The following is a 26343-nucleotide window of genomic DNA, read 5'->3' as shown; positions in this document are numbered from 1 at the left end:
CTGCCGATAGAGAGATTCCTTCCTGAATTGCCCAAAACCAGAGCTGCATTGCCTCTCTGCACAGTGGCAGTCACCCTACGCCTCCTCTTTTGTTGAGGTAGTGCATGGCCACCGTGTTGTCCGTCATTATCAGGACATTTCTCCCCTGTACTGATGGCAGGAAAGCTTTCAGAGCTAGTCTGATCGCTCTCAGCTCTAATAGGTTGATGTGTAGTCTGGATTCCGATGGAGACCAACGACCGCTGATGGTCAAGTCGTTGGCATGGGCTCCCCACCCCGTGAGTGAGGCGTCTGTGACTACTGTTATGTCTGGCCATGGTTGCCAAACAGTTCTCCTTTCAAGATGTTCTCTGGATAGGCCCACCATTGAAGGTCGTGGGCTACCTTGTCCGGAATCCGGAGGAGATCTGTCATTCTCCCTGAGAATTGCGACCACTGACGTGGATCCCTTCCCTCCTTAGACTTGCAGCCACTACCGACATTAGCTTGGTGAAGACCCTCGGACGGAGGTCAGCCCAAATGGCAGAACTCGAAATTGATAGTGAGAGTCGCAAATTGCGAACCTCAGGTATTTCCTGTGTTTGAGATGGATTGGCACATGGAAATAAGCATCCTGAAGGTCCAGAGATACCAGCCAGTCCTGGAGCTGGAGGGCCTGAAGGATCTGAGAGAGAGTTACCATCTTGAACTTGTCCTTCCTGAGGAACTTGTTCAATTCTCGTAAGTCCAGGATGGGTCTCAGTCCTCCGTCCTTCTTTGGTATGAGAAAGTAGGGGGAGTACCAGCCCTTGTTTCTGTCCGCTACATGTACCGGTTCTATGGCACCTTTCTCTAGCAGGTCTATAATTTCCTGCAAGAGGAGCGGATCTGGAACTTTTAGAGAGCTGTGCCCCGGTGGATGACTCTGAGGGATGTGTAGAAAGGGCAGGCAGTAACCCTGGGCAACTGTCTCTAATGCCCAAGCATCTGACGTCATAGCCTGCCATTCCGCAGATGGTGAGTTCACCTGCCCCCTACAGGTGTTTTGTGTGGAAAGACCTCAGAGTGGTTTGGGGGCGGCTGATGCAGATGCCGAGGTTAAAGAGGCACCTGCTGCTGCTGCGGCTTTAGTAGTTTTGACCCGTCCACCTTGGGTGGATCTCCTTTGGCATCTTTGAGCCGGCTGTCCTCTGCCTTTCCCGAATGCGGAATAATAGCGAAAGGACTTTCCTCTTCCAGAGGTTCCTGAGGGGCGAAAAGGAGTTTGGCGGATTGCAGCTTCTAATGACCTTGCCGCTGCTTTAGATGTCTGCAACTTTTCCAGACTGTCATCAGCCTTTTTACCGAATAAAGAAGAGCCGTCAAAGGGCATATTCAAAAGTCTGGCCTGTACATCTGGAGCAAAGCCAGGCTTCGCAACCACGCATGCCTGCGGATTGTCGTACTTGTTGCCATGGCCCTGCTGATACTGTCAGCGGAATCGATGCCAGTTTGAAGAGACTTGCACATGGCATCTTTGCCATCTTTAATATTGTTAAGGAAGGCTTCTCTTTCCTCTCCTTCGGGTATGCAGTCAGCCGCTGATGAAGCACACTCCCATAGTGTGTGACTGAACCTGGCAAGCGTACAGGTGGCATTGATGGACTTCAACGCCATACTACAAGCAGAAAAGACTTTTTTTGCCATAGAATCGTACCTCTTGTCATCTCTATCCTGTGGGACAGTAGGGTAAGCGGACCTGCTGCTTGATGAAGTTGCCGCTTGAACCACCAGGCTCTCTGGAGTCGGGTGTTTGATAAGTATTCAGGGTCAGCCGCAGCTACCCTATACTTGGCTGACAATCTTTTATTGACTGCAGGGATAACTTCAGGAGTTTCCCAATTAGATGAAATCTTTCTTTGTAAGGCTGCATGGAAGGGGACCACAGGATCCTCCTGTGGACCTTTGTCTAATATGTCTGTCAGGTCATCCTGTTGAAAAACAGGTGAAGGCGCAGACCAACCCATAAATTCAATAATCCTAGCCATCAGCGTTCTATAGGGTGTTTCGGTATGTTCCCCTGGGTCTGGTTTAACAAATTCCACTTCTGGGGAAGTGTCCTGCCCACTTGCCTCATGTAATGACTCCTGTAGGTCTTTCAACCTTCTTTCCTCAGAGGTGAAATCCTCTGAAACAGGTAGTGTGGTCCTCTGCAACCCAAAGGTTTCCTGGTCAGAATCCTCCCCTTCTTCATAGATTGAAGATAATCCAGGGTACTCTGACCTCGGAAATGGTGTAAAACGCATTTCTAAGGCAGAAGGAGCCAAACTCGTCATTATTGGGCGAGAAAACATTGATGTCGTCGACGCCGATGTGACCGGCTTCGAAGGCGCCGAGAACGGCATCGAGAAAACTGGAAGAGGCCTTGCAGAACTCGAGAGGATCGGGATCCTACTCGAGGATGTCGATGACGGTCTCGGCGTCGTGCCAGAGGCTCTTGGTATTACCGTTGGCTGTGAAGTAGCCGTGGTTTTCTCTTTCATCGGCGTCGATGTCGGCTTCGAGGATGGCGTCGAGTTGATTGACCGATGCGTTGAAGAACCCTTCGACAACGGCGTCCATGGCGCCGATCCATGCGTCGAAGGGATCTTCGACGAAGGCGTCGAAGACGGTGCCTTCTTACCCGATGGCCCATGGCGCTCTCGGGTGGAATCTTATGCCAGGTGCAGCGACTTGCGGCGTTTCGATTTTTTGGGTTTTTCACCCGGGGTATCACCCTCAGCTGTCTTCGACGGGGTCGAGGCCGCTTTCTCTAAGACGCTTAGCATTTTCTTCCTGAATTCCTCCCACTCAGCCTGAGAGTTATGTTTTGTGGAGCAGGAGACCCTTTCTGGGGAAACAGAAGATGACGAGGAAGGGGATCTTCGACGTCTCTTCTTTGAGTGTCTCGATCTCGACGAATGGTGGGAGCTACTTCGAGATCTAGAATGGGAATGCTTTCGACGGCGAGGAGACGAATGCCTCGACTCAGCCGAAGAAACTTTCGAGGAGGTTTTGACTGACTTACCTCTCGAGCTTCCCCTTGCGCTCCTTCAAGGCTTTCGCCGTCATGGACATGCAGTCCTCACGTTATCAAATTTTTTTTACCGCAGCCTCGACATTTTTTGAAGCCGGATTGCGACGTTGTCGGTTCCGATGAAGAAGCCATCGAGAATGAGTTGGTATATTCGAGTAAATGTAGAGGGTTTATCTGACTGAACTGAGCAACGATATTCCGAGGCCCCACGAAGCGCGGAAAAACGGAACTGAGCAACAGGCGCCGCGCGTGGCTATTTATGGGCATGGTGACGTCGGCGCTGATACGGTGGCTGTCGAGGGACATCGACTCGGCGGACGTCGACACGCAGCGCCCTCTACTGAGAAAAAATTTGAGGCCAGCAAGCTGGAGACGAATTATCAAAGATAAGGAATACGTCGGAGGACACAATCCCTTCGAAACAGGCTTACTGCAACATTTGGTTGCTCCTATTAAACTAAAAGAAATACTAGGGGTAACACAAGGAGGCATGGAACGCACCCCAATGGTGGTGGCACTGGGAAGGAAAGTATGGAGGAGGGCAAAAGCCTTGCTGAAACTCGCAAAGCCTTACTCGCCGGAAGTGCCGATAGCGGCAGACACAAGTCGAGATAGCACAGACATGGCAGTGATGAGAAGATGGGGAGGAAAGGGAATATATGTTGGGGGAGATGTATATGAAGACGGGGTCTTCAGGGAGTTTGAATCAATGCAAGAAAAAGAAGAGGTGCCGGGTGGGCAGTTTCTCTGGTAGAAAAGAGTCTGAAAGGTGGCCAAGGAAAGGTGGGAGGGTTGGCCAGAAGAACCACAGGCAGACCACTGCTGACCCTGATGTACAATCTGAGCGATGGCTGGCGGCCGATTTCCAGGCTGTACAGCATGTTAATGGACACACCCAACCCCAAGAGCACAACATTGAAAGAGCAATGGGAAACAGACCTGGGGACAGATATAATGGCGAAGGAATGGGAGAGAATACTGGGCTACCCCAAAGCAGTATCGAGGAGCCACTGCTTCAAATTAATACAACGAAATGTGCTGTATCGCACATACACGAACCCGCACAGGATAGCCACATTCAACAAGAACGCAAGTTCACAATGTCCATGGTGTGGAGGCGAGGGAGCGGATTTAATACACATGTTTTGGGGGTGTGGGAGTGTGAGAGGATTTTGGACACGTGTAGCTCAAGCCTGCAGAGCGGCTGGAGTAGCAAGATATGAGTGGTCACCGAAGGAATGCCTGCTCGGGGGCCTATCCCAGAATCGGCAAATACAAGCATGTGATTAGGTTTATGGATATGGCATGCATATTGGCCAAGAGAACCATTGCCATGTGCTGGAAAAATGCTGGGGGCCACAATACGAAAAATGGCACAGGGAATTTGAGAGGTGGGCAGAGGCAGAAACCAAGGTGTGGATGGAAGGGGTTAACATATCGGAGCCGGATAGCAATGATAAGTGGGTTCAATGGAAGGCGATGGTGTGGGGCATGTTCCACCCTTCAGACGACAAACCCCCCTGAGCGAGACTTTCAGAGTAAGAAACACTTGCTTCTTGTCCGGACAGTCACTTAACCGAACCCAACCAATAATCGCCAACTGTGAAACCTGGAGAGTTTGAGAAAGAGTTTAGCCCCAGGCACTGTGGCGCTTGCCCCAACAGACACAACAACACAACATATGTCACATGTAGGAAGTTGTTTGTTTATCATTATTTGTTATTAAAACATTGGTATAAATGCATGACATGGACAGAAAGCGAAATATTGAAATGCATGGTTGTATTTATGCAAATGCCAATAAAACATTTAAAAATAAACCTCTCCAATTTGTTGGTTATCTCGGACATTCAGTTCCTGAACTCAGCTTTAATGTCCAGCATGAAGGCCTGAATGTCTTCTTTGGTGGCCAGTTGGTCCGCAGGGCGCTCACGGGGCTGAGGTGGAGATTTCCCAGGGTAATTTCCCGGGTTCTCCTTTCTTTCTTTCTTTCCTTTATCCGATGGTCCCTGCATCGTGGAGCTGTATACATTCCTTTGGGTTTTTGAGTGCTTGGACGTTGTCGCTCCCACCTATAAGGGGGATCGGGGTGAGAGGGGGAGAAAGCCCCTCCTGACCAGTCTTGTGCAAATAGGCGTGTAACGGCTGCATTCGAAAATCACCGGGCAGGAATCACCTAGGCTGGTTCCCAGATCCTTCGGGCTGTCAAGTCAGGTGCTGTAATGGCCGCGGCAGGGGGAATTGCGTTTAACAGCAGGACCCCACAGTCTCACCCAGCATGAAGACAGCAAGGTCTATTGTTGATGAGGTGGGAGGAGGGGGGGGGGGAACGCAGGAGTCCTTACTTCAGTTCCCTAGCTGTAGCCCAAAAGGCACCTTCAGCAGCAGCCTGTTTCGTGGTACTCAAGTATCCCCCTTGTGTGGCCCACAGTAGTGGAGGGGCCCTGTTGACTCAGCTGGGTAGGTGGCCCAAGGAGGAGCCAGCGCTCGGCGCCATCCGTGTGATCTCTCTGACGCAGCGTTCAGCCCTCAGTACAGCCGCCAACGTGAGGAAGGCCCCTATGGGGAGGGGAGGAGCAGAAAGCTCCCGGCAAAGAAGTGAAAGGCGGGATCACAGCTCACCATGTTCTGCGCCCCCAGGCCTCTGGAGCAAGGCTCCCAATGTTGTCCTGTGAGGTTGCTGGAAGCCACGGGATGCCACGGCTAGTTGAGGTGCATTAGCGCCATATTGAATTTCTCTTCACCGCGGCCCGAGTCCCTGCATCGCTCCGGCGCTCACCCTGCATTCGCTGCGGCGTGGCTTCAGCTGCTGGTCCTGGCGTTCCTCAGGCATTCCCTCACATAATATCAGTCAGGGAGGTCAAATCGGGGAAGCAAAGTGCCACAGAATCACTAATATTACGGGCAAGGTGTAGAGACCATTAGCAGAGTGTCCGCATCGATGGCACTGCTGGCCACACCCCCTGTCGAATCTGCTGATTTTTAATGCCAATGGCATTTAAAAAAAAAACATGGGCTAGTCCCCTGTATTTACCTCCAACCCTTTCATCACCCACCATCTATACCCGTTCCTGTTCCCATTATGCGCCCCTTCCCTGTATGGGAGATGAAAAGCTGCAGCTTATGTTGAAGGAACTGGGATAAAACTAAGTCAGCCAGTCTCAGAATGTAAAACTGCCTCATGTTTAGTTCGAGCTGAATTTGTAGGTGGATTTAAGAAAAAAAGGTGGAATGGGAAACTGTGAACGTCAAAGTCTTCAGCATTTCACAGGCAAAAAACAGACCCTTAAGTAAAATTGAGAAGGTTCTTGGTACCACTAACCCATGTCAGTAGATGGAGCAAAGCCCTTGGAACAGTATTAAAACTTATTGGATTGGAAGTCAACATCAACATTGCGTGACTCAGATGCAGCTTTGCAGTTTTTATAAAGTTGAAAACTTTGGATTGTTAAACAAAATCCCAACAAGCCTGGGGTTCCCCAAGACGGACTGCCCTTTTACAGGATATCCTCGGATTTACCATATGCACCTGCTTACCTTAGAACCATCACATAACAAATGATTTATCAGAATTCCTTACCATTTTGGTTTACAATAATGTACTGTGACATTTGTTTGTTATTTGAAAGCAAATCAAAGCAAATTAACCAGGGCCAAACTGCTAGTGCATAAGGACCACTTCTCTGGAACAGCCGCCTTGAATAACCTAAAATCTCAAGATGGCCACTTGATATTTACGCAACTCCTCAAAATTGAATTATTAGATCAGTCCTTCCATTAAAAAGACCTTGGCTTCAGGTGGGGCATGATGAGACCAGCATACTATATCTGGCACTTATACTACCAACTAGCACTTACGAGTCACAGGAATTGTGACTTAGGTCTTCTGTTAAAAGGACCTGATGTACGTCCTCTTCCCCTCACCTACTTTCTTTCCCCTGTCCCCATCTCTGTCCTCAACCTCACCGCGTTTTCTTGCTCCCTTGAGTCTTGGAAGTGAACTGTGGTTTTGCATGTTTTCATATGGTCCTAATCATCACAAACAAAACAAACTGCAGTGTCTGCATTTTATGTTCTAGTATTTTGTGGTAGTACATAAGTGTGAATTCCAATTGCTAGGCATATTTTTACAAATGTTAAGATGCACAACTTCAGAGTTATGCAGATGACACACAGCTCTCCTTCAGGCTACCCTCTGCCTCCTCCTCGCTCATTCCTGTCTGTCTGCAATTCAGTCTTGGTGTGCTGCTAACGATCTCTGCCTCAATGTCAGTAAGATAGAGATTGTTCTCATTAGGACCCCTGCCCCCGCTTGCCCAATTTCCCACTGGCCGGCCTCCCTTGGCCCTGTGCCCTCACCTGCTAGTGAGGCAAAAAACCTGGGGGTCTTTTTTGACTCCACTCTCTCCTTCTCTTCTCGTATCTCAGACATCTCTAAAAAGTCCCACTATCAGCTGCACCTCCTCCGAGGTACTCTAACTTTTCTCACCTTCCCCCAAAGGCTCACTGTCTCCAGAGCCCTGGTTCTCTTGAGGTTGGACTACTGCAACAGCCTCTTTTCAAAATGCCTACTTCTACCCTTAGCCTGCTACAAATCATCCAGAACAGAACTGCAAGACTTATCCTTGGCCTCAAGCCCCGGGGTGGCATCTCTTCAGCAGTGAAATCCCTCTACTGGCACCTCGTGGCTGCTAGAATCAAGTTCAAGACCCTCTGCATAGTCCACAAGGTTTTCTGGGTCTGGGGCCCACACTATCTACAATGCTCTCTTCCTAAATACTCTCCTTCTAGAGCCCTCCGCTCGGCTTGGATGCCTGGCTCACGTCTAGAGCCTCACAGGTCCCAGGCTCTGCCGCAAGTCCTTGCACTTGTCTCTGCACTGTGTGCAGCACTACTGCACTTTCAGCTTTCATTCCATAAGAGGGGTAACCCCTAATGCACTTCATCTATGTTCCATGAGAGAGATAACATATCTGCATTTAACCCAGGGCCCTGCTAAACTGGGCACACTAGTTCCCCCCGTCCCCTTCCTTACACCTCCGTCTGTACCTTTGCATGTCCTGAATTTACTAGGCCTAGTAAGTTCTGTATTGTCCCCCTTTGTCTATCCCCCTACTCTAGTTGAGCCTGTTAAACTCAATGCACTTGTGTTAGTCCAGAAACAACATATAGTATGTGTATTATGTTGGCTAGAAACCAATCGCATCATGTACCAGACATTGCCAGCACGGAATCATCAATGTATTAAGAATAATAAGAGGGCGTCCATTTTGTGAAAAGATCCGCCATTTGCTTTTTTTCCTTTTCTGTCTAAAACTCTATGCACATGTATTCTATGATTCAAGCTCATACACGGTGCGAGGCCACAGCCTGCATGTTAAAAGATCAACCCAGACATGAAAGCCAAATTATGGCAATTTAGGGCAAAACAGGAAAGCGGTTATTTATTGTTCTCCTGATGGAGTGTATTTAACAATATTGCCACAAAAGACTCCTGTGTCACAATTTTTACCCAAACCATTACCGACTGAATTGAGTAAAGTACCGGCTTGTATTTGGGCGGTTAATGATAATGATGTTGGTTGTTGAAAAGTGGAGCCAGTGAAAATTGTTTTAAAAAAAGGAATTACTTTGCCACGTATTCCACAATATAACATTTTGGCTGAAGGGGAGAAAGCATTGAAATGCATTGTGTCGGATTTGTTTAAAAGAAGCGTAATTGAGGAAATTTCTGGTAGCACTTGCAATAGTCCAATTCTTCCAGTTTACAAGAAAGTAAGTAATGATATACCGTACCGTTTCATATTGATATGCGCGGAGTGAATAAGGTTGTTGATCCACAATTTCGATTAGTCCCGGATGTGACTACAATTTTGACTATGATCCTAGAATCTGCATCGTATTTTACTGTTGTAGATTTCAAGAATGCGTTTTTCAGCATTCCAGTGCATCCAGATAGCAGATATTTATTTACTTTTACTGTAGGAGGACGTTCATTTACATTCAAACGAATTCTGCAGGGTTACACTGAAAGTCTGAGTATTTACAGTACAGCCTTAAAAGAACTAGATATACTCGAACTACCACCAGGTTGTGTTTTGTTACAATACATAGACGATTTGTTATTAGGGGCAGACACGGAAGAAACTTGTAAAGAAAGTACAGTTGCACTATTAACACATTTGGCAATGCATAGACACAGAGCTTCGCAAAAACAATTCCAGTATTGTCGAAAGGAAGTATCCTACTTGGGCTACCTCCTTTCGAAGGAGGGAAGATTGACACCAGAACAGATAGAAAGCATCTCTGGTATGCCTATTCCAAATACGCAGAAAGAAGTCAGGGTTTTAATTGGCATGGCTTTGTATTGTAGGCAGTGGATCGCCAATTTTAGTATGATTGTGAAACCAATAGTGGCATTGACAAGGAAAAGCTACCTTACATTTGCCATGGAACATGGAATGTCAAGAAGCATTTGATCTGCTCAAAGCTGCATTATGTTCAGCTCCAGTTTTGGGCACACCAAATTATGACAAGAGTTTTAGGTTATGTGTGCATGAGAATGGGGGATGTGCTTTGGCTGTTTTGACTCAGGAACAAGGAGGGAGAAATAGACCATGCGGCTACTTCTCTTCCACGTTGGATCCTGTTGCATGTGCTCTGCTGCGCTGCTTGCGAGCTGTTGCTGCAGCTGCCACGTCAGTAAAACAAAGTGAGAGTATGGTTTTAGGTCACGCTTTAACCGCATGGTGCCCCACGCAGTGGACCATCTATTAAATAGAACGCAGACGCAACACCTTACATCAGCCAGATTAACAAGGTATGAAATTGTCCTTTTTGCACCGCATATTCAAATTTCAAGGTGCTGTGCTTTAAATCCGGCCGAGTTAATGCCCCCCCCAATGAGAAAGGGGGTGAAAATGAATTCCCCCATGATTGTATAATGGTTACGGAGCAAGAGACAAAAGGAAGAGTTGATTTAACTGATACCCCACAGAAAGAGCCAGATGGAGAACTGTTCTGTGACGGTTCTTTTTTTAAATTGCCTGATGGTACATCAACTGCTGCATATGCCATCACTACACTGAAAAGTATTGTAGAAAGCAAAAGAATCCTATACAACTCCACGCAAGCCACAGAGATAATAGCATTAACGAGAGCCTGTGAACTTTCTGAAAACCTAAATGTAAACATATACACTGACAGTCAGTTTGCATTTGGGTTGGTACACAGTTTTGGTCGATTATGGGCTTAAAGGGGTTTCCTGACATCACATGGGACTAAAATCCAACATGGCACTTTGATAGTGAGACTGCTGTCTGCACTTGCGCTTCCCAAACGATTATCAATAATGAAATGCGAAGTGCATATAAAAGTAACATGTAATGTTGGAAACGGAAACTTATTTGCAGACAAAATTGCGAAACAAACCGGCACTGATTTACACAAAAAATGTTTGTTGAAACAATGAAAGGGGTACTCTGCTTGATAGAAAATGGAATTGCCACAGTTAAGGAAATGCAAGCAGAAGCTACTGCAGATGAAATAATAGCATGGTCTGAGGGTCCAGCAGAATTAGACTTGGAAGGGCGTTGGGTGGACAAAAAGAACAATAGATGGATGTTGCCAAATGTCTATGTACTGGCGATGGTCCCTATGGCCCACAGTCCTACACACATAAATGCTAAGAAAATGATTTTTCTAGATGATTCATCTAGACACGGTATGGCAGAATTCAATTATCAGAACAATTGCTGACAGATCCAGAACTGTATGACTTGTTTACAACATAGCATTGGAAAAGGGACAGCAACACCAACAGGAAGTTTTGGCCCTCCGTCTATGCCATTTGAAGTCATCCATTTTGATTTCATAGAAATGGAAATATGCCAAAACTATAAGTATGTCCTCGTGATGGTCTGCGCATTTAGCAAATGGGTAGAGGCCTATCCCGTGAAAGCCTGTACAGCTACGGCCACAACTAAAGTAATGCTAAAAGAGTACTTTTCCCATTTTGGCCTACCCCGTCTCATATGGTCAGATAACGGCCCACATTTTATCGCAGCCGTGATATTACAAATTTGTGCAGGTCTCCAGATTGACAAAAGGTTCCATTCAGCCAGACACCCAATGAGTGCCGGGTTGGTGGAACGCCAAAACGGTATTTTGAAGAATAAGCTTAGCAAGATTTGCGAGGGGAGCAATTTGAAATGGCCCGACACATTGCTGCTTGCTCTGTTGTGTATGCGAACCTCTGTACAGGCAAGGACTGGACTCTCCCCCTATGAAATTATGATGGGGAGACCAGCACATGTTTGGAATGCTCCACAGCCAAAACGTCTTAGAGAAATTGAACACCCTTTGCTTATTAATTACTGTAAACAGTTAACTCAAAACTTGTGTTTAATTCATCAGCAGGTGCAGGAGGTTCTTCCTGTCAGATATACCGGCCCAGGGCATTGTCTGCAGCCTGGCGACTGGACCCTTGTTAAGAACTTTGAAAGAAAATCTTTGCTCGCAGCGTACTGGAAGGGGCCCTATCAGGTGCTCCTGGCTACACAGACTGCAGTCTGAGTGGATGGCCACAAGCAGTGTTCCCTCTAAGCTGTGCGCATGTGCGCTTGCCCAGCTTCCTTCTGGGTGCCGCTCAGAAGATTTTTAGCAGCGCACACAGACAATTCTCACCTATTCAAAAATATTTAATGAGGCACAAGCCACAGCAAATAATTGAAATTAGCTTTCTTTTAAAATAGGCAACTAGTCTTCATATTGTGCTAATGTGTATTACACTACCATTCAAGGGTGACCGTAAACACCTAAAATCCCTAACAGCAAAATACACACATAAGAGGTAAAAAACGAATATGAAAAACTGGCTCCATGAACAGAAGAATCTAACCCAGATATGCCTGCTCACATTAACCAAATAATGTTCCCTCCCCACACATGGCTCCTACGCTTGATTCTACCATACTTTGACCTTATGACACCTAACTTCTGCCCCAGAACACATTAAGATAGTACCGGACAACATTGACTCCTCCTTTCTTGGCTCTGCGAAAGGTTAGCAGATGTGTACCTACATCCACTTGTTTTATGTTTGTTGTAATATGAATAATGTTCACGTGCCAGAATTTCTGTTACTCATTGTGCCTTACCAAAAGCGTCATACACACAATACAATCAAACTACCAGCTAAAATATTGGATACTGACTGTAAGTAAGCAGGCTACCTGGATGTGTAACCTTATCCCATACTTCCCCTTTTTAGTACATACATCACGCAAGTGCTTTGGAGCGGCCCCCTTGCAAGTTAACGCGTTATAAAACTAAAATATTAATTTGCCCTGTAAGGATTTTGAGAAGACAAATGTGATGCTCAGTATCTCCAACTTTAGCATTACTAACGTTACCCTATAAGTGGAGAGCAACATTGCAATATCATTTACTTTGCCTACACGGGATAATGGGTATGGACTATGCCTGGGATTAATCGTCCGTAGTATCAGGGCACTGGATATTCAGACAGGAGAATGCCTTCCTTTGGACATAGACCGTCACACATTATATTATATATAACTCGCTCCTAGCAAAACAGTTTCACTGAGAACTGTGTAATCCTACACAATGATATAAGGGTGGGGTATGTTGCAAACAATCCTGTATGCACTGCAAAAGAATTGCGTACATGCAGAGTCATGACATTTTTAAAATGCACATAATATTTTGAGTATTAAATGTGCCTTGCTTGCAAAGTATTGTGGATCCTCCCCTCAGCATCAGAATGGCTTCGTTTTGGACCTTTAAAGCCAAAGTAAAGCGCTGGCTCTTCGATAAGAAACACTAACGGCCCGCTAACACACCCTCAATAATATTGTGCCTGCTCAATCTCTCTGTATGTATTTCTGCAATACTATACTAACTTTCTTACATGTACTGTTTCAACCTCCGACCTGTCTGTAAACATCGGTCGACCTGCAGTTATTGTTGTTATTGTGTCGTTGTAAATTCTTCTATATGCCTGTAACACTTGCTCAAGTTCTAGCGCACAGTTACTGCATGGTTGGGTGCGCGGTACAAATAAACTTAAACTAAACTGGGTTTGCAAATATTCCAGTGAGTGTTTACTGCTACAATCCCTCACTTTTTACAGTGCTCTATCAACTAGTATTGGAGGCAAGCACAGGGGCCGAGGAAGGGTATGGGTGGAAGAGCACAGGTCATCACTACTTGCGGGTGATGAACAAAGCAGCTAATTTCAAAAACCAAGTCAGACGTTTCAGCAGTATACTGAAGGAAATGTGTTGCTTGTTTGCTAAAGGATAGGAAATTCTAGTACCCGTCTAGACAACAGCACCTTCGTTTTCTTTCTATGTTCAGCTGATGAGGGCTTTTCAATATAACCATGTGCTCTGTATCGTCTCTAGCATCTCCCTGCATCTTATTTAACTCATAACAAAGAATTACAGAAGAGGGATCCATAGTTACGAAAGAAGGGACGCAATATGTTGTATCTCTTGAGATTTGATGCCATTAACTTAAAAGGTGTATATATGTGATTTTCTTACATAGAGATCCACAATAAACCTCAATAAAGCTCTTGTTTAATTTGTCTAGGCTCTGGTGTGGAAGGGTGACCATAACTATGGACTATATTATGTTCCCTGTCATTTCACTTTCTATTTCAGGGTTACAAGCAAGGCTCTAATCAGATTTTGCTCCCTACATGGAGTCAAATGATTTTTCAGGGAGTAAAAAAGTAATTAACTTTTCCACTAGGGATACTTTCTGCTTGTAAAAAGATGTTCTTCCCCTTAAAATTCCTGTTGTGATCTGGCATTCATATTATTAGAGTTCCTTCCTATGCCACTGCTCTGCTGCTGGTCACTAATTCGTAAAAATATAAGCTGAGCTTTGTGGGTTGAAGCAACAAAATGTTCATTGTTTCTCGTTTTTGGTGGGCACATTTTCATTTTTAGGGAGTACATATGGATGGTGTATATGTCTCTTAGCTGTAAGGTTGGTGTTATCACTACCCAAAGGACAACGTAATGTGCATAGTAAGCAGAGGCACAGGAATATTTAATCATCATATTCTGAGGCGCAGTTATTCTGATGCAATTATCATCCTTACACAAATTATTAGACGCATGTTCTCCTGGCCCTTGAATTACTTCATTAAAGTGGCACTTGAACTCCTATCAGCATGTTTTTTCACACATTGCTTTTAATTGCCACTAATCCATCGGCAAATGTTGTATTCTGTCTGAATTTCTTGACAGCCACATCCGTTTATGACAAGAGATATTTGCGATTTGTAGTACACATGAGTGATTTTCCAGTGGCATAAAACGTTGGCAAAGTACTGTGGCATATGTTGAAGTCTTGGACTGGTTGATGAGTTTTCTGTTTAATCACATATGACATATTCTATTTTAGCCTATGTGTTTGAAAAAAGTTTATGTGATTTGTCAAGAATTGCAGTGGCTGGGAAGAGAAAATTCCTTTCCAAACTCTCTTCTGCGACGGTAGTTCACTAAATACGCATGCTCACAAAGTGGCTTACCTCATTAGTCAGTTGCGCACATGGAAAATAATGTGCGCACAACAGCAAACCAGTTCCGCACATAGCGAAAAATAATTAGAGGGAACATTGGCCACAAGTCATGGATACATGGAACGCACACGAAAAGAATTCTGTTTCCTTTGAAAGAACTGCCCGATTCTGACGTCGGAAGAAATACAGCTGTACTTGATCACAAAGATACCATCGCCAGAGCCTTGCCAGAAGTACTTCCTAAGCCAGAGAAAGGGCCTGGGGAGATTGCAACGAAGACAAAGAGGTCAATATTTGTTGAGGTTAATATTTGTTATTCAACAAATATTAACCCCAACTAGTCCTATTCAACTAGTGTAAACAAAATGTGACCTGCTACTTTGACCGATTGTAACTTAGTATAAGAAATGTGATCAAATTATTTATTGTAATTCAGTATAAAATATGTTCTATGTGATGGTAACTGTAACACTGTATAAAAATGCTACAATTTATAGAAATTTCGCTGTGATAACCGTGGGTCTGGGCGAGTAACACATGTAATAAATAAACAAAATAAATAAACAAATAAAGGTGCTTCAGCTTTGTCCTACTGCTGCCGCATCATCACTCATTGCATTGCAACCTGGCACTGACACTGCATCTGGAAATGAGAGTGCATTGTTCATCGATCACGCCGTACCTGCAGCCATAAGGTACAATCTACGTTCTCAAAATCGAAAGTGATCTACATGTTCGTTTTGCCTCTGTTCCCAATGTGGATGAAGTGGGAAACGGAGGTCTAGGGAAATGGAGCGTATGAGCTGTATCAATCTGCATCAAATTGTAAGCTCTGAAACGCGGTTTCCCGGTGCTACCTTTGAAGAGTGAAGGACCGGTGCAAGCCGTGCGGACAAGTGGGGAGGCATATGCTACCGACACAATTGATGCTTGCTCCTGCCTTTTTGGAGCTCTGAATGGAATGACACCAGCTTGCTGTCATTAATTAAGCAGGCTAGCCTGAACTGGCCTGAATGCTTTGCTGTTGCCTGAACACTTTGCTGTTAATATGTGTTGAAGAACTTTTCCGCGACAGACATTGAAAACCTTTCCTGAGATAAGCACTACAGACAATGCATGCTCCTGCCTGCACCAACGCTGATGATTTTATACAAATAAAGACTAAGCCTGTTTATAGAAAATCCTGGTTTAGAAAGAATATGCTAATAATCATGATGTTACGCTCACCTGGACCCCACAGGGGTGTCGATCAGACCCGGACAGCTGCGGTCTCCTTCAATGTGATGCGTAGTGCAGAGATGACTGTCTGGACTGGCCCGCCTAGTCTTGTCTGGTAGACCCGAAGAAGTATTTTCCTGCAAGTGGAGACATGGATTAACCACCTGTGGGTTTTAGTGATGGCCTCCCAACTGTTCTCGCTCTCCCCCACTAATCACCTCCGATATCCCCTTAGTAACCTCACCTTATGTTCATAAAAGATGAGCTCTCCATCCTGCGTGTCTTGCAGGGGCGCGTAGATACCAGTTACTTCACTGGTTTGAAGGCGTTGGGAGAGTTCCGGTAAGTATTGACTCTGAAGTCCCTGGCGGGATTGGTAAGTATCAAGTTCAAAGAGTTCAATGTGCCTGATGTTCACTCTTGTCCCCTTCCTTCCTTAAGTTGCAACTGAGTTCGTGAGAAGAAGGTCTCGTAGCTGCTGCTGGCGTTCAGGTAAGAGTCTGTGTTACCCAACGCTGTCCGGTAACTATTGCATGCGTTAACGTGTTGTTTTTCTCTCTCTTATTTACTGATGCGGCATATGAAAATGTGGAGAGTCATGGAATAATACCGCTTGTGGTAAATCAGGTAAGTCTATGGTGGTAAGAGGTTGCATTTGTTGATTCCCTTGGCTCACCTTGTTTTTTCTTGTGTCCCCTAGGTGCCGGATTACAAAAGTGCCGGATCGAAAGATGCAGTGAGAACTGGTGAGTATGGCGCCATGCTGGAGCTGGCGAAGCGACGCGTGCAGAACTGATGTACATTCCAGGTCCGGAGATGAAATGGTTACGGAATTAGGTGAGGAATTTGAAATAAGTTCGTTTTCTAACCTTGTCCTTTTCCTCTTCTTTTTTCTAGGAGCTCCGGATTCGAGGTGGGCGTGGCAGAAGACTGGATGCTGGCTGCAGGCACGCGGGCGTGGCAGAAGAATGGGTGCTGATGCAGAATAACACGAAGCATGTGCTGCTGTTCGGGTGTGGTTTAAATAGCCTCCAAAGTAGTTCCAGGTAAGAAGTTCCCTAGAGCCACGCCCGAGTAAAAAATAGTCCCTGTAACAAAATAGTCCCATCCAGGCCTCATGTAGGCATGGACTCTTTTGCAGCATGGTCTGCATCAGGTAAGTAAAGTCTATGAGCTTGACGCCTTTGGCGCCAGGACTGATTTCTATGATGAGCCTGGCGCCCAAGGCGCCAGGACTGAACCCAGACAGCCCCTAGCCAGGGCTGCTGAGGTTTAAACAAATGTCTGGATGCCTGCTCCCGGAGCTGAGGGCCTTGCTCCTGATGCCCGGGGGTAGGCATCATGACACATGATATCGCTTTGCATTCTAGTTACACTGGTCCTCATATTCTGGTATCTGGAAACTGTGCATCCTTTGACTTCTACCAATTCTCCTACTACGAGCAGCCCAGTACATGTGCTCTCTTACACTCTCCCCTCACAGGAAGTAAAACATAGAGAAGGTTATAATAATAATACTCTGCTATTAATTATGAATACGACACATGCTATCTTGAATAGGTCCAATTGTTGGGTCAGTTCCCATTTACCCCACCATGGTGGGAAAGGATTGGGTTGGTATGTGCAGCCTTTGCCACTTAATACCACATGTTATGCATCATTGAGAGCGTTATATAATGGAAAGTGGAATGACAGCGATACTGGTCAGTTGGATGGAACAAACATAAATGAGTTTGGAAGAATGGTATTGGAACCGGTGGGTTGTTTCATATTTAGCGGTGCAAGCAAAATAAACAAGGTAACAACAAAACCAGTTGATAGGCTCTTTGGGCCTCACAAATCCCTAATCACTTTTAACATGGTTCCAGTAGGGAACAGGGATGTTGTGCCACCCTCCTATACTATTAATTACAGTCCACGTTCTGTCCCATTTTTCTTACGAAAAAAGGGCTCCTACCCGGTGGGAACATTTACTAGATGCATGAATAATGCAGTGCTCGAAAAAGAAGGTGAGAAATATCGAAACTATCCAGATCAAGGCCTCGGTGAGATGATACAGCAGGACTAATTGCAGGTGATATAGCGAAATCATTTATACCATTTTGGGGACAAGCAATACATTCATGGAATATAAGAAAACTGTCTAGGGTGTTAGAAAAAACAATACATGAAACTACAGATATACTCTATAATATGACACTAGAAGAGAAAGCAGTCAGATTAATGACACTTCAGAATAGAATGGTCCTTGATAGTATTTTGGCTGATCGTGGAGGTATGTGCAAAATTGTGGGGTCAGCGTGCTGCATATTTGTAAGTGACTCCTCCTCCACGATATTTGAAGCAATCAAGAAATTGCATGTCCTAAGTTCTGATATTCATGTCCCCACTGGTAGCTGGAATCTCAATATAGGTCTATGGTTTTGGGAATTGTTGCGATCATGGGGATGCAAGCTAATTGCCATTTTGATCGGGATTCTTGGAATCCTAATGTTTTGCTGTTGTTGCATACAATGCCTGCCAATCCTCTGCTCCCAGGTGGCAAATGAATGTGTACATGCTATAGAACTGAAACCTCCTTGCGTATTAAATAGGGGTGCACAACACGAAAATGAAACGATTAAAGAATTCATGGCAATCAATATTTCTGATGATAATTATAGTGGTATGGGTAGTTCAGAATCAGACACAGGGTCAGGTGACGATGCAATGTATGGATGATGCTCTTGGCTTATGGCCAAAAGGAGGGTTTGTTAGTGCAGAAACAACCTATAGTATGTATAGTATGTGTATTATGTTGGCCAGAAACCAATCGCATCATGTACCAGACATTGCCAGCACGGAATCATCAATGTATTAAGAGTAACAGGAGGGCGTCCATTTTGTGAAAAGATCTGCCATTTGCTTTTTTTCTTTTCTGTCTAAAATGCTTTGCAAATGTATTCCATGATTCAAGTTCATACACGGTGCGAGGCCACAGCCTGCATGTTGAAAGATCAATCCAGACAGGAATGCCAAACGATACAGAAATACATTGTTTTCCTCCCTCACAAAGTCCTTGGAGGCAAGCAGAAACTGCATTTAATCAGTGGCCCAGGTGCCGGCCTGTCTCACAAACGCTGTAGCAACACGCAGTTAAAACATGAATTATATTCTTTTCGCGGCCCCCCTTCGCGGAGACTGGTATTGTCCGCCTCAGAACTGTCTGACGCTTGGTTCATGAATAGAAACGAATAGTTAACGTGCTAAGGAATGCTTCTTTCTTTCGAACATGATATCCTTGCTGAATAAGAGCTTTATGTTCTCCATAACAAAAAACTGTCTCTGCAACTGTTGCTAGAATAAGTATATTTAGACTGAATAGAAACTTGTCATATTTGTCATAACGTGTCATAATTGTCATGATTGTCAATCATCGAACCCTAGCCTAAAAGATACATTATGGGTGGTTTGAAGTTGCCTTCTAAAGATTACATGATTGTGTATATATATTGTTGCTTGAGCGTTGCTCGCTCTCTTGCGTCTCACGAGGTCTGGGTACATACGTTGCGAGACATTAGACCCCAGTCGGCCGACTGAGAATACTTTGAAATAAACCAGACTTGTTTGGAAAAGCGAATCTCGTGTCTGTTGTGTCACTAGCATATGGTGATTGTGCCTTAGTTTCCATATGAGGGGTCTTTACTGCCTAGCACTTGCACTAGGTGAAATGCCGTCAGGCCTAGTACGCTATTTACTTTTTGTTAGATTATTTGGAAACTTCAAGGCCGAAGAATGACTACTCTTTTCCCTTGCTCTCTTCCTACCTTGAAGCGCTTTGAAGCACTTCACATGTGTATAAGTGCTGTGCAAATATACAATTACAATCAAAGACAAATACATCTTATAGCAATCCATTCATGATGCAAATACATTGAGGCACTATACAATCCTATAACTACCCTCTCAAATATAATTATTCGGCAAAAGCATTATACTTACAAAGCATTCTGCTGCGTCATCCATGATGCCCAGTTGGAAACGCTGCTCATCCTTAAAGGTTTTGGCAAGGGCACTGCGGAGTGCATCTGAAGGAAGCACCTTTTCACTGCTGCACTGGAACTGACTGAAGATCTCCTGTGATGAAAAAGACATTGAGCAAACAGCTCCTTTCCATCACTAGAGCATGGCCAGTGGAATTCTGTACTATGGATTTGAATTAACAACTTCTTCTATCTAGATTTGAATTTGTATTCTTAACGCAATGCTAGCCATTAGCACATGAAGATCATTATTGACCTCTCAGCCAATCAGAATGTTCAAAGCGCAGTCAATAACTACTGGTACTGACTGCGTTCTGAACATTCGAACGTCAAAAGAAGACACAGAAACAATTGAATTTACAGTCAAGATTTCTTTCATCAGTAGACTTCCTTTCTGGGCGGGGGGATTATTTATGCTACAAAATTCCAATTTACCACAGCAAAGAGAAAGCTACAACGTAAGAAAATTCAGATCTATGCGAGCACATCAAAAAATTATTTTCAAACACAAAAATACTTTGTATTGTATAAAAGAATTTGTTTTTTTCTGCACATTTCCCTGCAATTATGTGTGGGGGAAGACACCATGCAGCCTACCCATACTCCCCTTATATGTTTTATTATCCTTCACCCCCCTCCTCCCACATATATAATTGCGTGGAAATGTGCTTTTCGAAATTAATTATTTTCGTGACTTAAATTTTCTTCGGCTCAGTAATTGACCAATACCAAAAATCCTTTTACCTCCTTACAAAGCAACTGTTTAGTTATATGTTACACTAATTCATGTAATGTTAAACCTGCTCTAGTCTAACCAAGTTTACAATTGAAATGCTTAAATACTACACCATAAACCACATTTAATGGACTCACTTTGTTTATTTATTTACTCGACTCGCTATTAAAGTCATGTTTTTTGTTAGGCAGAAACCTGTGCAGTTCCCTTTGGGAACACTGCAAAAGATTTAGGTCTACAGGTGTTAGCAGTAAACCCACTTGGTAGCAGTCTGTACCACCCAGATTTACCTGGTAGCTGTGGCTGAGCAGTCAGACTTCCTTCAAGAAGAGTTAGGCAGTATGCAAAGTATACACAATAGGCACTCAGATACAATAATACAAGCAAACACTGACCAGAGCTTTGGTATCAAGTATATAATTATTTATTTAAAAACACACAGTTTGAAACACTCCAGCACCGTTATGGTAAAACACTCTAAACACAGTTACTATTATAATATATACAACCCTTATTCCTTATCAGATAAGTCTTAGGTAACACCACTTATTACCGGACAGAGGGGAGCGCTTAACTATAGATGGCACTCCAATAAGTTCATGAAGAAGGGAGGGGAAAAAAGAAAGAATATGGAAAGATACACCACTCTAAGATTTAGGAACGCTTTTAGCAAGGCAGAAGAGCAAAAGTCACTTGTGAGCCAAAGTCCATAGGCTGGGCCCACTCTTAGAGAGAGCAGAGCACAAATGCGCCCTAGATCACACAGTTACACTAGGCTTTGAAAGTCTTGCAGAGAGTTCGAAAAGAGTTTAGAGAGGCTCAGAAAAGTTTAGCCAGGTTGTCCCAGGCTAACCCAGGTTCGAAAGCCGGGGGCTAAATCTAACCCGTACAGTCGGTGGCAAGGGAAGCCAGGCGGAACACGGTACCTTAAGTGGGAAGGATTCTCCAGCGGTGGCAGTTGTTCCTGGCAGCGGGTGCAAGTCTCGGCATCGTCCAGGGGAAGAGAAGATCTCGACTTGGAGGAGAGCTGAAGGTCGTTGCACTGCCAGGGAAGAAACCAGCCGCGGAGTTTTCCGGTTAAAGGTATTACCCTTTATTTCCCGGTCGTGTTAAAACGTGGTATTCCGGTTGCCGGGGTGCTTGGCACAGGCAAGGCGGCCACGAGATGCGTCGGGAAGGCGAAAAGACGGTGAAACTGGTTATCCCCACCAGTCAAAGGAAGAAGACTCTCCGGCGGGAGATCTCCTCTGTCGTTGGTAAAAGTGGTAAGACGGTCCAGCAGGGCTCCACCGGTGGTGTCGTCGTGGCAGGTCGGCTCAGCTTCTCCCTCGTCGGATTCTTAGGTCCTGTGGCGACTTCTGAAGTTCCACTCTCCAAAGCCCTGCTTTTATGCAGAAAACCCCCATTCACTCAGCCTAGCTGTCACTCAAACATGCTAAGTGGTGAGCCGGCCGGCTCACCACTTGGGCCAATCAGGACGGAGTGCGACTTGAGTTGCCTAGGCAACTCAGTCCAGGGTGCCTAAATCCCCCTCCACCCCTCCTAAGTACCCCAGACAGAGTGGCACCACTTTGGAGGGCTTCTGTGGAGAAGCCCGCCAAAAAGTGGAACAAAGGGCTCGACTTGGGTTGGAGTCACAGAAGAGAACACAAACGCCATTTTAGAACCGAGTTTTGGCAAAAAATACCAACCGGAGAATTAATAATAATTAAATAAACCGGCGGTATGTTCGAGGCTATCGCAATTAAATAAATAAAGATAGTAGCCTCGAACAATGGGAAAATCCCATAGAGAAATATTTGCGGTTGAATATAAAAAGTAGTATCCACTGCCGCCAGCCAAAACTCGATCAGGGGGGACGGAGACGTGCCCCCTTGACTAACAGACCCCGGGGCAATCGAATTGCCCCAGCCAGTACGTCCACAATATGATGGTTTGTACTGGTTCTGTTCAGAATTCAAGACTAGTAAAGTCAATGGTGACTTTATATGCCCTGGGAGACAGTAGTCAGTCCCAGGGTATGGAATCTATACTGAGGGGTCACTATGACACCCCTGTGTTACTGCACTGAGGGTGCTGTGTAACACACATCACAAAAACACATGAAGCCCTATGGAGTAAAAGACCCCATAGCCCATTAAACACATCTAGAGTCAAAGGAACACACTCAAATCATGTCCAAGAGTGAGGGTAAAAGAGTCTCACTCTTGGCAGGAGAAAAAAATAAACCCCAAAAATCCAGCAAAGCTGCTGGGGGACTCACTAGGTTAGGAAATTCAGCCTAAACAGAGAATTCTCCCTAACATTTTTTTTACTACCCCACCAAAACTCCTAAACATGCACTTCTACTACCCCTATGCACTAATATGCTTACAGACCTCAGAGAGTGTCATTATCACATGGGGTAAGGACACCTTCTGAGTGTTATTGCCCTTAGCTTCGAGCCTCGGGCAATAAATTGGGGGCGGGGCATTTAAATTGAACTTTGAGGCCTAAAACAGAAGCAGTGTAGAAGAAGATATGTAAGGTCTTTAAGTTTATCAAAGAAGTGCACTAGTGCTGCTTTCTGCCCTTAGAAACAGTTAACGCATGGGCAGCACCACTCCCAAAACACTTCCCCATTATGCCACAATTACACTGGTGATGGTGACAATTTCTTTATGAAGTATCATCCTGCCACTTCAACAAAAGTAAGTTTTCTCCTTAGCCTATTTGCTGTCCCATTAACAACAAAAATAATAATTCACTGTGCAGATGTGGGTTTGTTCGTTTCTTGCTCTCAGAGCTACTTGTTTTGCTGATGGGACTAGCAGTCCAAAACATCAGGTGCGACAAAGGTTGCAGACCCCTTTTCTAAAATATGACAAAATATTTCTTCTGGAATTTGTTTAGCAACGCCAGCTCTTGTGGCGAGTCAGAAGAAGGACAAGGACTAGTGGATTCCATTTTGGAATATTTTTTACTAAAAGAAAAGTGAAAAACTCCTAACTTTCCCTAAGCTGTTGGTTTTTGCTACCCAACAAACACTAAACTAGGGTGCTTGTCAGTGAGTTCAAAAGGAAGATTGGTCCTCTGTCCAAAATTAATCTAACCTGTCCCTGCCACTATCAAAACCAATTTAGGCACAGGAGAATGACTCCCTTCTCCTGTGGTGTGCTTTCCAGCAAGTTCACTTTAGTAACATATTGTCACAATGCGACCCTGGACACTGTGGAAAAGATGGAGGCTTACTTAGGCACCTTGTGGTTCTTACCGTTCTAGTCTTTTTGGTTCTTTTCCTTTAAAAGGTAGCCATGCCCACAACGCTGTGCGTTGCAACTCGCATTGTCAGCCTTTCGCTAACTTCGCCTGCAGTGCCGCTCCTTGAGCTTGATCCTTTGATACTTTTCTACCTAGTACTATGCCCGCTTCGGCTTTCCCTGTTTCTCAGCTCTTTCCTTTTGTACGGGGTATCCTTCGCACCCCTTCGCTATTTCGCTCCCGCTTGCTCTCTCTCTCTTTGGCGCTTGATTCCTTACTCTTGTTCACCCGCCTTTGCTCCCGCTCGCTCTTCCTTACTATTTCTCTCTCTCTCCTCCTTGCTCGCTCCCGCTTCTGTTCGCTCTCTCATTCTCCACTCTCTCTCAGCTCTCTCTCTCCCTCTCTCACTCTTACCTGCATTATTGCCTTACCTTCCCTCCTGACTGCTCGTGTGCAGCCTTCACTTTTGCCTTCCTTGGATCGCAGTGGACTCTCTTCCAATCCTTTTCGTCATCAGTCTACCTCGTCCGGAAATACTTGGATTCAAGTACTGTTACTGTATGCCATTCACCGGTCTCCTCCACTTCCGACACACTCCCTGCCAGCAAGGACTCGCCATCTAACAGGGTTTTTTCTGCCGTCACTGGCTTTTTCCCTGGCATTACGGGACTGGCTCCCCTGGGTCCACCTGACAGCTTGTTCCTACCACTGTCAGGGTGGCCTCAAGCGGAGCTCGTCCCTATCTCTAAGAGCGCAAGAAGGACAAAAAGGGAAGGAAGAGCACCAAGACGGACGAAGACCCGCATGAGATCAAGAAGGAGGGGAGAAGAAGACCAAAGACATCTACCCAGGAGGATTCCTCTAAGGAGTCAGGTGAGGAGCTTTCGGGGGTGGTAGTTTCCGATTCTGACAGTTTGCAACGCCCACAAGTCAACATGGCCTCCCTAGAACAGATCCAGGAGATGGTAGCTGCTATCCAAGGCCTTCAGACTGAAGTACAGAATCTCCGAACCGAAAAGGTCAGTCTACGACAACAGATCGCAGTACGAGATGATACTCGGGGCGACTTGCCTCCACAGTCATTCTCTTTTGGAAAATATGATGGCAATCCAAAGCATTTGAAGGAATTCCTGGATGCTTGCATGGTCTATTTCACTTTTAGACCGAAAGCCTACGAACTAGACAGGTCCAAGGTTGGTTTCCTTGTTGCTAATCTCGTCGGAAACGCCTTGGCCTGGGCCACCCCGTTGATATCCCAATCCGATCCAGCAGTCAACGATTATTCCCTGTTTACCCAACAGATGAGAGCCAGATTCGACAGACCTGAGGTTCAGTTTTCCTCTTATGAAGCCCTCTTGGACATTCGTCAAGGGAATCAAGATGTTCAAACTTTTGCTTCTGCTTTCATCAGACTGGCAAAGGATGCAGAATGGCCTGACTCTGCTCAACAAACCCTCTTTCGCCGGGGACTCCATGACGATCTCAAAGACGAGCTAGCCAGAGTGGCTCGTCCGACCTCCTTCCAAGAACTAGTGACTCTGACTCTTCAGCTGGAATACCGACTCCAAGAGCGAAGACAAGAAAGGAGGAGGTTCCGAAACCTTCCTTCTGCCAGTACCACTCCAGTTCCTCTTCCTAATCGGAGCCAGACTGAAGAACCGATGCAGATCGGAACTACTAGAGGCCCCCTGACTCCAGAGGAGAGAAAGAGACGTAGAGATCTGGGTCTCTGCATGTACTGTGGATCTTCTAAGCATTTGCTCCGGAACTGCCCCGAAGTACCTCCAAGACGTTCGGGAAACGCTTCTCCTCGGTCTTGAGCAGGGATAAGAACCGGGCAGAGTCGATCAATCCCTGCAACCTTACTTGTCAGAAGGCTATTGAAGATGTTAACAGATTGTTGGTGTTCGCCATTCATCTCACTTTCGAGCCCAATCCCACCGTTGAGGTCTTGGCTATGTTGGACTGTGGTGCTCCGGGTAATTTCATCGATGTCCAGTGGGCTCAAGATCAGGGGGTGCCTTTTCTTCAAAAGAGCTGTTCCTTACCCGTAGAAGGAGTGGATGGAACTCCACTCTCCTCCGGGCCCATTGTACAAGAAACCATACCTGCTACTATGCTTCTTTTTCAACACCAAGAACAGATTGTTTTCGATGTGATAAGAGCCGCACACTTCCCAATAATACTGGGTATACCATGGCTACGTAAGCATAATCCTACAATAGACTGGTCAGCCAACACTATATGCTTTTCATCTTCTTTCTGTAATTCTTCCTGCCTTCTCCAGACCAATCCGGTTCCTGGTAAGGGAATTCCTACTCCTAAGTCCGCCTCAGTGGTGCAGATGGTGCCGCTCTGCTACCAACAATACGCCGAACTTTTTGAAGACGAATTACCACGCTCTTTACCTCCTCATCGGCCTGAAGACTGCTCCATTGAGTTAAAACCAGGTGCTTCCGTTCCTTTCGGCCGAATGTATACCATGTCTCTCCCAGAAAGAAGGGCCCTTAAGGAATATCTGGACGCAAACCTTCAG

General features: G+C 45.4%; 1 protein-coding gene across 7 annotated transcripts in view; it reads right to left on the bottom strand.

The window, feature by feature from the left end:
• The window catches only part of USP54 (ubiquitin specific peptidase 54), a 2840272-nt gene that overhangs the window by 2016147 nt on the left and 797782 nt on the right, over positions 1–26343 (bottom strand). For all 7 annotated transcript variants that reach the window (XM_069610693.1, XM_069610692.1, XM_069610695.1 and 4 more), the window contains exon 4: positions 19791–19925. In XM_069610693.1, the coding sequence (XP_069466794.1) occupies positions 19791–19925 (135 nt within the window). The remainder of the gene's footprint in view (positions 1–19790; positions 19926–26343) is intronic.

This window comes from Ambystoma mexicanum, chromosome 8 (assembly GCF_040938575.1).
Source record: "Ambystoma mexicanum isolate Mex_15411 chromosome 8, UKY_AmexF1_1, whole genome shotgun sequence".
In the NCBI taxonomy this organism is placed as follows: Eukaryota; Metazoa; Chordata; class Amphibia; order Caudata; family Ambystomatidae; genus Ambystoma; species Ambystoma mexicanum.
The sequence above is the reverse complement of the archived record's forward strand: the minus strand, read 5'-3'. Positions and strand labels throughout refer to the sequence as shown.